This window comes from Falco rusticolus, chromosome 8, assembly GCF_015220075.1.
Source record: "Falco rusticolus isolate bFalRus1 chromosome 8, bFalRus1.pri, whole genome shotgun sequence".
In the NCBI taxonomy this organism is placed as follows: domain Eukaryota; kingdom Metazoa; phylum Chordata; class Aves; order Falconiformes; family Falconidae; genus Falco; species Falco rusticolus.
In genome coordinates, this window is record NC_051194.1 from 24,898,677 (window position 1) to 24,910,493 (window position 11,817).

Sequence of the window (11,817 nt, forward strand, 5' to 3'; positions counted from 1 at the left end):
GGCAGCAATAACGCAGGCTGGAGCTGTGACTCCAGCACAGGGGACAGCAGCAGCGGAGTTACGTAGCCCCGGTGGAGCCTTCCTCTGCCAGCGGCTGGGGGCACGCCTGGCTCCTCAAGGAGCTGCTGGGCGAGGACTACGGCCCCGGGACCTGAGGAGAGCTCTCCTCTGCGAGGGCTGCAGCTGATGTGGCCTCTGCCTCTGCTTCCCCACCTGGGAATTATTGTTTTTTATTATTTTTTTTTTTGCCAAAAAACCAGCTTGTTGGTGGCTGCATGTATAGTAACAGCCACGTGTCTCCTCCCACAGTTTGAAAAAAGGCATATGCAAGTCATAGTAGTCACATTTTTTATTTTAACTTTTTGGGGGAATAGGGGAGAAAGAGTATACATTTTCATTTGTACAATATTTAACAATCACTTTATTGAGGGCAGGGGGGGGTTGGTTTGTTTTTAGCACTTGCAGAAAAACAGCAAGTACCTTTTGACAGTAGTACAACAACCTGTGCCCAAAACACTGACAAATACAAAGAGTAAAGTTAAAATAATTGCTTACCAAAATCTTGAGAGGTAACGAATTGTATATGGACTGAAAACAGCATTAAAAAACAAAAAGGGGGGGGGGGGGGGAAAAGTACTGCTGGTTGAGTATCTGAGGTAAATGATGTTCCGTCAAGGATACTACTTGAATCGTTTTGCCCATGAAGGTATATTGCAGCTTTCTGCATGTTGTACCAAGTGTTCCTACTAAAAGTAAATGTAGTAAAAAAGGTTAAAAAAGAAGCTGGAAAAAGAGCAAACCGGTAACCCTATTTATTCTGTCAAATGCTAAAATGAATGGGAAAAAGTCTTATTACTGTCTGGTTACAATTCAGTTGGCACACCTGAAGTTGGTATTTGAAAACTACACCCACTTTTGGAAATCTCAGATGGAAGGTAGGAAACGGTGCATTTCAGTCCCCGCAGCGTAGTTCCAGAACACAACCACAAGTAACAGTGCTAGCTCAACAACTCCCAGGCAGAGTCTCTGCTCTGAAATGCTACGTGTAGTTGTAAGTACAGAGTCACACAGGACGCGATACAGAAGCTTCTTCCCCTCTAAGACAGTGTAAAAAGTAACACCAGGCTTCAGCTCCTGGCGAGGCCGGGGGCAGACTGGGGGTCGCGGGGCAGGTCTGAGCCGCCGCTACAGCGGGCTGAGCCCACAGGGCAGGGGCCTGGCCGTGCCTCATGAGCCAGAGGACAGGGTGACCAGTGGAGCTCATGCCACAGGACCACGGGACACGAAGGGAGAATGGTCACTGCCTGCTAGTAAATAATGCTGAAGGCTTCCGCTAGCATGGATCTCACAGAGTCCTGCCCTCATCTACACTCTCAAGGTGCTGCTGCCAACTTCCCGGTTCGCTCGCTTAATGCTCTAGGCATGAAACAAAAATCCCAATCAAAATGCCTGCAAGAACACTTGGACCAGAACAGCTCCGGGGATGTCACCATCACCAAAGAGAAACACTTGTACTATCAACATCCTTTCCACAGTGACACTAAATTACACTGTTAAAAATGAGGAAACTCAGAGCAGTGCGCCACTGAACCAACCTGGGATACCCAGCAGCAGCTTCAGGAGAGGGAGGGAGGAAGGGACGCTGTCGCGCTCCCCCTGGGGCCGGGCTGAGTGCGGGGGCTGTGAGGCGAAGTGCGAGCGAGACCCCAGCCCTCAGCCCTTGCCGCTCCGGCTGGCGGCACCAGCGTAAGGGGTTACGCGCAGATGCTGCACTATACATGACCCATTTTTGCATTAGACCTTGACTAATGCGTTATTAAACCATCTCTATTTATTTCATTAAAGGGGTTAAAACTTACTGGGAGGACAGGGGTCTGCGGTGAAGTATGAATGGATGTTTATTTGTTCAGAACTCAGCAGCTACATTCACGCCCTGCTGTGTGCATAAAGTAACATCCCTGGATTAAAAATGGAAGCAAAAGGAAAGTGTCAATCAAAGAAACGGCCACAAACGAGATTGCTTGCTTTTTTTTTCTTTTTATCGCCAAGCTGAACACCACGGAGTTGCACCCTACAGCATCAGCCACCCCTTTGGAGCAGGGCACTCCCGGCTCCCTGGAGCCTCAGGCACGTGTGTGACAGCCAGCCGGGCAGCGCAGGGACACAGGTGGCACGGCTACACCTTCCTTCCCCTCCCTGCCAGAGCATGCTGACCTAGGTCTTGGTTATCTGTAACGTCTCCTATTGTTCCCAGAGATTAAGTTCATGTACGTGTAAAACAGGGTATTTGTACGGATCAATTTTTGAGATAACATTCACAGTGAGCTCCTAACTGCAACATTTAAAAAGCTTCTTTCGAAAGACATTGGTGTAAAAACAAAACAATGCTCAAATACACGGCATGCTACTAGCTATAGTCGGTTCTGTACTCTAGAGTTTACAAAATTTAGTTTTACTGGGAAGTTTGTGTAAAGGATGAAATGTTTGGCACCTGTCTACCAGTCACTTTGTCATTTAAATATAAGGCATGACTTCCCAAACTCAGAAAGAATGTTGGAGCTGTGAAAGCAATTTCAATGTTTTTCGTCATTTTTTGTGAGTCTGTGCTATGGACGTTGGTATTCGTTACCTCTAAATAGTCATTGCATATTTTACGCTGTAAGTGTTAACTGAATTATCCCTGAAATTTGCAAGCATTTATAATCTGAAATCTGTGGCTAGAATTTTTTCATAGGGTTCTAGGACAAACCTACGTGTCACACACATGAAGTAGTACTCCGATAAGATGGCACCAAGCTTTAAGTAGAGGGCATTTGCAAATCTCAAAGCGGAGAGGAAGGAATTCGGGGTAACTGAGCTTCCTGAGGTGATCCTGGAACAGTGATACAGAACCCACTGCATACTGTTTAGTGAAACAGAAAACACACTAGGCAGACCTTTTCACAAACATAAATAGGGAAAAGACTTATTTTTTTTTTTAAAAAAAAAACAACAAGAATTCAGAGCTTTCCAGTGTCATAGCTCACAGAAAATTAAAAAAAAGTCATGCTTAAGTTTTCAAATATTCCTCAGACACAGCAAACCTAAATAGTATTCAGTTAAATAAATGTATGAGAGATACTCTGGGAAATGGAGGTAAGAGAAAAGCTTTAAACTAAAAGAAGAAGGAAAATTGTTTCAATAAACAGCACTTTTTTTTTTTTTATACACAACAAGCTAGTACAAGAAAAGGCTAAAAACACTGCTTTAGGAATGGCCATTTACTGTTGGCATGAAGCATAGCTTACCCTTTTTAAATAACACAGTGAATTTGAAATACATCATTTACAAAACATGGATCAATTTATTATTCAAATTTTGTTAGTGTCATCAATCTCATAATTTAGCAGAGGTGGAACTGAGGTATACCTTGTTGAGGGAGGTTAAGTAATACTTGGAAGCCTCTTTGCTATATCCCACTTGATTACTTTTGTTTATGTACACTGAACAGCAGCACACTAAACATTCACAAGCTGTGTCATATTCGCATTACAATAGTCATTTTTATAAACAACAGCAAATGCAATAAAAACAAGTTACCCTTTTTTTAAATCTGAAATGAAATGTTTGATTTAAAAAAAATAACAGTAGTTCATTTAAGGAATTAGTCTCTTCTGACAGGTATTAAGAAATCTGATGTCAGTTTTTAAAATGCTTGATTAGCCAGTACAGGTCCATATTCTTCATTTAAGTTCCTTAACAGCGTGTTATTGTTTCTCCGTCACGTGTCCTTCAGGTGTAAGCAGGGAATGCAAAAAGTCTCACGGATCCAGGTTCGGGAGGAGGAAGGGGGAAAATAAAGGAAAAACACCTCTTGATGATGTTCCAGAGAGACTTACCATTCTTTTCACACAGAAACAGTGATGACGTGAGCAGTCCTGTTAGCTGTAGCAGCTCCAGTGAAGAGTCCCGGTGGTCAGTGACATGACCAGTGCAACTATCATAGACTGGATTCTTTGGGAGGAAAGTCAACGTTTGTCACCATTGTGACCACAGTCACAATGTCCTCTGTCGTTATAATGTTAGTTAATTTTTGCATCTGAATAATCCGTTCTTCTACGCAACCCGCTGACAACCTGGCTTCGGCATCGTGATCCCAGCATTCCTCTATTGTCTCACAAAGCATCGCCATCCCCTGCGAGCACACAGAGCCAAGTCAAAATGACGGGATACGGTGTTAGCGGCAAGTTTTATGAAGGCGGGGTCGCCTGGTGATTCTAACCAACAACTGCACGTTAAGGCACGTGCGCCAAACCGCCACCCTCCTGTTCAACGGGAAGCTGCCCCCTATTTGTTTCGAAACCCGGCATGTCATACGGGGCCTTACGTCTTACTTATTTTACACTATTTAAACAATATAAACAACAGTGAGCAAAAACCTTGTCACCAGACACTGTGGTAGTGTGCTGGTAAAGTCACCATGGTATTTGAAAAGATCCCGCAATAAAAGAGGTTAAGTTCTTCAGTGATCAAGTGAAAGAAACTTCAATGAACCCCCCCACCCCCGCCCCCAAAGCGGCACAGAAGGAGCTTTGTATTGGTTGAGCAGTTAACTTTTCTCCAGAGCAGCAACACGCTGATCGCCAGGAGCGGGTGGTAACACACACTCGTTTTTCTTGCAGACAAACAGCGTCACCTATGGTTTCTAACAACCAGTTTTCTTTGGAGAAAGGACAGCACCAGGAATAAGCAGTGACGTTACGGCAAGTCTCTCTAGCCATAAACCAGATCAGGAACGCGTGCGATTCCTCCCTAACCGACCCCAGAAATTGCTCCTATGACACTGCTTACCCTATGTTACTGCGTTTAGTTTGTAGCGTTCCTGTAGTAAATCAAGACTAGTATTTGTTAAATATATTTTTAACATATACATTTGAAAGTTTACTCTCAAGCATCTCTTCTTTCACTAAAAGAGTGAAAAAATATCACTTTCAAATCACCCAAGAGATAATATTTTAAGGTTAAGAACACATTCATTTAAAGTCCATTTAATTCTTCCTAGAATTATTAAATTCTTCCTAAAAGACAGCATTACAAACACAACATAGGATTAACAAAAATTTGGAATTCAAGTCATGACACAGCTGTGAAGAACTCAGTTGCTACTTACAGAATGTTTTTGCCAGCACTCTCTTAACACAGGTCTCTTCTTTTTATGAACTACAACTTCCTGCATGTCTTCAAGGGAGGGATGCTGTCCAATTTCTTCTTCAAATGGCAACATGTACTCATCTACTGGGCCTATAGATAAAAAGGAAAAAAAAAGTTAAACCACCAATTTTTTGCTTTATAAAAGGGAGAAAATATATAAGAAAACCAGACTGGTCTCTTGGAAATGTAGTCCATAATCAGAATCTTCTGGAGCCGTTTACCTCCTGCTGCCATCAAAACCTGACCCTCTGACAGGTCGTCAGCAAGCAGGGACAAAGGTCTTAAGGAAGCAGCAGCGGCGTTTTTGGGATCTGCAAGCCTTTGCTGTCCTGCGCATGGCAGCCAAGCACAGCTCCCTCCCAGGTGAAACCTTCAAAACGCGCAGGGGAAGGGAGGCTCGAGTCCACCGCTTCTCCCCTGCCTCCTCCAACAACTCACCCCTCTGGTCAGAGAAAGCTGCACCCCTCTAACACCTGCTGGCACGCCTGGTCCCCAGCCACCCCGATAGCCACTGGTGTTTCCAGTACCGCGGACACTAGAGAAGACAAGCTGGCGACAGCAGCTGCTGCATCCCTGCGTGAATGTAACGTGCTTCCTCCTCCAACCCACACAGCCCAGGACAAAGGTATGTTGGAAGCTAAACATTAATATTCACTCTTCACTGAACAGAGGGACAAGCTTTATAGATTACTATAAACTATAGATTACACAGCTGTAGGTTCTACAGTAACGTGGTATTGTAATAAATTGTAATAAAGAGGTTTTATATTTTTATATAATAAAGAGTTTTTTTAATGTAATAAAGAGGTTTTGTGCTCTCAGATCAAAGTCTGAAAAAAGAAGAGTAGGAAGATAGAAGAAATAACGGGATAGCACAGATGAGGCTGGTGAGACTCAGTCAAACACGTCAGATACTTTCTCAAAAAAGACAATGAGAAGCCTGAGCGTATTTGCAGAGAGGCAAACGGCAGCTGTGCCTGCCGAGCGACACCGCGCTGTGACTCAGGGAGGCTGCTTTCCTTCAGCGATGCCTCCTCCACTTTCTGGAACAGTAACCACACCTGCCAGCGAGCCTATGAGACACGGCTAGCAAAATGTAGGAATGTATGCTTTACAGGAGGCCAAGGCACGAACAATCAATACAGACCACGGGACAGCCTCAGACTCCTGCAAGATTGTGTCGATCCTGTTAGTAAACAGCTTAACATTTTTAGAAGGGTAAAATCTCCCTAGGGGCTTCTGCTCTGCGAGGAACGCCTGTGGCAGAAAAGCAGGGCTTGGAGCAGAACGGCGCGGTGTGGCCGCGTGCTGCTCTGCCAAGCTCTCCAGTACATCTTGGCTTTTTATGTGGGTACCTGTCAGACATGCGGGGCTCTCGCAGGAGAGATTTATGACAAATGACATCACTAGCCCAAGTGAAACAGCCGTATTTACTTAGTTGAATTTAGCAGCTTTAAAGACTGTACTGAAAATGCAACTTTCTCCCAAACATTTTTAAGCCTTGTCATTTGTCTTGTTCTTGATTAATCCTGACTTATTCTGGGCACCCAAAAAAAGTCTCTATTTACAAAAGATAAAGAACACTATTCATACTTCAAACAGGGTATCGTATCTTTTCTTGATAGCTTAAAAACTGGATCCAACAGTTTGCTTTATGAAAAAACAACTGCGATGGACCCACAGCTAACAAAGTTCCAGCTGCAGACTTCTCAGATGTTACTGTACTTTCAGACTCTAAGCTATGAACAATTAATTAGAAGTTCCGACATCTGTAGGAGGTGAACTAATGTAACACTAGTGGCAACAAAGAGAGAGAAGGAGGGCAGGGAGGGACTGAACTCAGGCGGCACAGTCCGAGCCTGGCACCTGCAGTTAAACCAGAAGCAGAACTTTTTCTGTGTCTCACTGCAGACAACTGACTTCCCGATGCACTGAGGAGCAGTTCACCATGACTCAGGAAGGGCCACGGTGGCATCCTGCATATGCTAATGAGCAGCTAGAAAATCATTAACAGCGTCGATGCTCTCTGCAATAACACATATGCTGACCTATGAAAATTCTTCATGTTTTGAGCCTTGTGTTGCCTTGCTGTATTGGGAACCGATCCCTGACATCAGTAAGCGTTTATGCACATCTTCCACAGGCGGCACTAAGAGGCAGGTCGCTTTCCAGATGCCAAGGGGTACAGCGGGAGATGTCGCCTTCCAGCAGGTGCTGGTGGGTATCCTTGTTAACCTCATCAGAGCTTTTGTTTATGAAAAGCAGCAATACCTTTAAGATAAACTGACTGGCATGGAAACCGTCAGGCTGAACTCAGAAAAAATCAAATATATTAGGTTAGGATAGGAGGTCCACAGTAATTCTCTCTCTTCTTTACCACGACCAGGAGAAGAAATACAACAGGTATCCCACGTATCAGAAAACTTTGACCTGGGATGCCGAATACTGTAGACTGAATTATAAAGTGACTACACGATGCCGGTGTTCCATTCACTTCCCCATAGGACTACTACCCCTATCAAATTTTATTACATACATATAATCTACCTCCCAATTTCTTGCTTTAAATGCACCTCTCACAAATTACATTAAATATTTCCACAGATCAAATATGTTGCTTACCATCTGAGGCAGTACAGCGTGATGCCAATTCCCAGAGGACTAACCCCATGGCATACATATCTATCCTCAAAAACGCATCCCTTTGGAAGTTTATAGCACCTTCTAGTACCTCGGGAGCCATATACCTTCGTGTACCGACCTTGAAAGACAGGAAAACATTTGTACACTAAGAACCAACATGACCACAATCACTGCTCTAGTTGGTGCCAATTATAATAACACTGTAGAGCAGTACTGTTTTTTTAAAAAAGCCATTTTAGGATTAAAATAGCCATAGTTATCCCTGCTTAAGGCTAAATCTTGGAAGTTTCTAGTATTCTTATATCCCACAGTAGGTAAGAGGAATTCGAAAAAATTGTACAGACTAGGCCCTATAAAGGATATTTATGAAGCAGGAAAATCTGAATACATTTTAAAGCAACACATTTGCGTAACAATTCAATGTATTTGTTCGCTGCCGTTCCTTAAGTTATCTAGCTGACCTAGCTGAAGATGCCCCTGCTTGTTGCAGGGGGATTGGACTATATGACCTCTAAAGGTCCTTTCCAATCCAAACTATTCTATGATTGTTTTCTAGATTATAGGAAGGCCACTATTCTTATTTTTGCATGTCGTAAGACATGAAATGTGCTTATGCTTCTCCCCATGACAAAAGCAGTAACAAAAATACCAAAGCAAAAGTAGCTACTGAAGTGCAATTTATACTGAGAAAGTTACAAGAAACCACTTGCACAAAATTGGCTGTTAAATGAAATCTTTGGGGATATCCATTCTTTCTGGCCACAGTCAATGATGAAATTATGTATGTTCTGATTTACTCATAAGACGTGAAGTCTGAACAATATCTGCTCCACTGTTTAAACCTTCATGGTAATAGCTATGTTTCTCTTAAGCAGTGTTACTAAGGTTTTATCATTTTATCGTATGGATTTTACTTATGTTGCTCAACCATGAACTGTGAGGTTCTACCTCAAATTAAATAAACCTAGTTTTCCAGAAAAGGTAATGCTCTAAGCTCAAGCTTGTTATTGTAAAAGTACACGGTACTAATACAGCTTCTGTCGTACGACAAGTGCTTGATTAGTGCCGCTGCCATTTCAGGAAAGCAACCATTGCTAGGTCAGAAAGTTAGAGACTGGCTGCCAGTATCATGCCTCAATTTCTGAACACCTCAGAACAATTAATAAAATAGGGCAAGACCATGCTTTCTTGTCCAAATCCTCTAGTGAATGAAAATAAGGGGGGAGAGGGGCCATGTAATGAGATAGAGAGGAAGGCTGTGATCTGTAATTGTCTGAAGAATTATTTAATTTTTAGCCTGTGAGAAGCAAGCACAAATTACCACATTCCTTAAAGGTCACAGAAAATCTGGTTGATGATATAGCATCTTGTCCATGAGGAATGCCTAACCTATCGATTTCCATCCACACGTAGTTAACAGTTATATCGCTTACGTAAATAAATTGTTTACCTGTCCATGTGTATCCCCTGCAGACTTTCCAGCCTCAAACTTTAAAGCTAGACCAAAATCAGCGATACAAGCTGTAAGGTTATTTTTCAGCAGCACATTCTTGCTTTTGATGTCCCTTTCAATTTAAGGAAAAAAATTAGAGATGTAGAACATGAAATACCATATAAAATTCTAAGGAAAAATAATATAATAAACCAAAGAACATTATAATATGAAAGGCAAGAAAATTATCAGGAAGCATTCCATTTAAACAACAAAAGAATAAGAGTAAGATCTAGGAGCACACTTGCACACTTTTACTTTTATGGAAATATATAAGACAGCAACTGGAACTATCATTTTATGCTAAGTTTTGAAATATATACAGATTTCTGAGCACATACAATACAGAAATAGAATAAAAGTGTAGTTACTGCATGCTTTAATTACAACTACTTTTTGTTTTAAATAGAAGGAAACAAAACACTCTAGAAAATGAATCTTGATTGTTTCTAACAAGGAGATACATGGTTTCTTGCAGAAACAAAAAGATAACGGCTTTGATCCAGGGATTCCCATCTGTCCTGTATGTATCTCTCCCCCTCCCCCATTTGCTCCCCCAAAACAGTCAAACAGTTTTGCTCATGAAATTCCTAATTATGCAGTATCTCTATTTCTCTTTCTCTATATGCCTATCTTTCATTTTGGTTACCACTATAATTTCAGCTCCCTGCTTCTATTAATAGTTTTCTATATTTACCTAATTCAAACCCCAGCAATTACACTCAACAGGCCTAACACCACTTAGAGTAAATGTCTGTCTAAAGGCATTCAGTATTACTTAAAAGTTAGATACGTAGCGTGGTAAAGTTGTTTCAAATAGTTATAATGACAATTATTTCATATACTGCAGAGGGTACTAAAATAATTAATTGTAGAAAAAAAGAATTTATGACATTTGCCACAATCACCAAGTTCTCTAAAAAAATCAGCTAGTCAGATTTTTGCTTTGGCTGAGCAGATCTGTCTTACGAGGCGCTCTAGAATTCTGGAAGGAAGATATCACAGATTAATTATCTGAGTACTTCCTATCTATCCACGTTTCATATCCTTTACCTCAAAGTTAATATACTAAAAATCACCTGAAAGTATGTTACATATACTATACCTATGTGAGATGGCAGGTTTATGTCCATCTTTTAGCCCTGGTATATCCTCGTGAAGATAAGCCAAACCTCTAGCCATAGTTTGAGCGATGTGACATAGCTCATTCCAAGAAACCACATTAGCCTTGAGAAAGTCTGTTAATGAACCCTGCACAGCAAAAAGAAAAACAGTTACAAGATCAATTTCATGCTCTTCTACTCATAAAGAAAACTTCTAGATGGCCTCCATCATTAAAGAACACGATATGCCTGTCTGCCTTTGTTTTCTGACAGACCGTACAGCCGCTACTTCACACAACACAACGTTAACCTTTGCATCATCTCTAGTCCATAACGAGAATCAAGAGGCACCCACACACCACCTCAACAAGCAAAAAGCACAACCGACTCCACTTCAGTGGCACACTTGACGAGGAACTGCTCTTAACTGTCAGTACCAGAAATGGGAGCTAGACCTGAGATATGCCAATTCTTTATTCAGACAACCCTGCTTTTACTAGCATGATTTACCATCTTCCAGGGACAGAAAATTACAGGTTAGATTCACCTTCAAGAACCTCGCTGAACTGCGTACAGCCATTCTGTAGGACCTTTCATGGCCAGGTTTTCTTTTCTTACGGACCAACTACAGTGAACTCCAGTTCCACAACACAGTTTCAGAGCGAAATATACATGCCAAATAAATACAAAAAGGTAACGTGAAGTAAAAGTTATTCAACATAAAGCTCTTCTCTTTAAACTCACTTCCATAGCCCACTCTATAAACCCATTTTCATGGCTTTACACATTACCCAGTTTGTGAGATGTCACTGTGTCACATGTTGCTGTATGAAAAATGATACAAAAGGGAAAAAACGAACACAGCTCTCGAAGTGTAGTGGCTACACTTTGGAAATAAAATTAAAAAAATGTATTTTTCGTTAATTAAGAGTCATCTCGGATGCCATCTTTCCAAGAGTAACAAGATTTTTAAAACTCTTAAGACAAAAACCAAATTAAAAAATGGCAATGACCTTTCAGAAAGGTAAATTAATTTGATATTATCTCTCAATTGTGAAGATCTGTCAAAAATTTTAAATAGTTGAATAGTTTTAGTCTAAATTATTAAAACTGAGGTGTAACTGGGACAAAAATGCCAGAATGAAGAAGGTAACATTCAATACTAGAAGCATGATCTACAACCTAGCCTTCACGCATTAGCCTGTTCATACTAGACAGACTTATATTTTATGAAATCTGCTACAGGTAACATCTTCCTAATGCCTCCCTGCCTGTTTCAGCATTAAATTTAACTTTGGGGTGGTTTGGTTGGTTAGGTTTTTTTCCTCTTTGTACTTACATTCTCTGTAACATTTACATGCATTAAAAAATAATCCAAGGAGAAAATAA

The 11,817-nt window shown here is 41.4% G+C and overlaps 1 protein-coding gene across 4 annotated transcripts in view; it reads right to left on the reverse strand.

Annotated features, from left to right (window-relative positions):
- Positions 1–334: 334 nt before the first annotated feature.
- The window catches only part of ACVR2A (activin A receptor type 2A), a 71,372-nt gene continuing 59,889 nt past the window's right edge, over positions 335–11,817 (reverse strand). For all 4 annotated transcript variants that reach the window (XM_037396360.1, XM_037396359.1, XM_037396361.1 and 1 more), the window contains 5 exons: positions 10,431–10,576; positions 9,284–9,398; positions 7,813–7,951; positions 5,150–5,280; positions 335–4,174 (listed from right to left, as the gene is read on the reverse strand). In XM_037396360.1, coding sequence (XP_037252257.1) covers positions 3,980–4,174; positions 5,150–5,280; positions 7,813–7,951; positions 9,284–9,398; positions 10,431–10,576 — 726 coding nt within the window. In that variant the 3' untranslated portion in view covers positions 335–3,979. The remainder of the gene's footprint in view (positions 4,175–5,149; positions 5,281–7,812; positions 7,952–9,283; positions 9,399–10,430; positions 10,577–11,817) is intronic.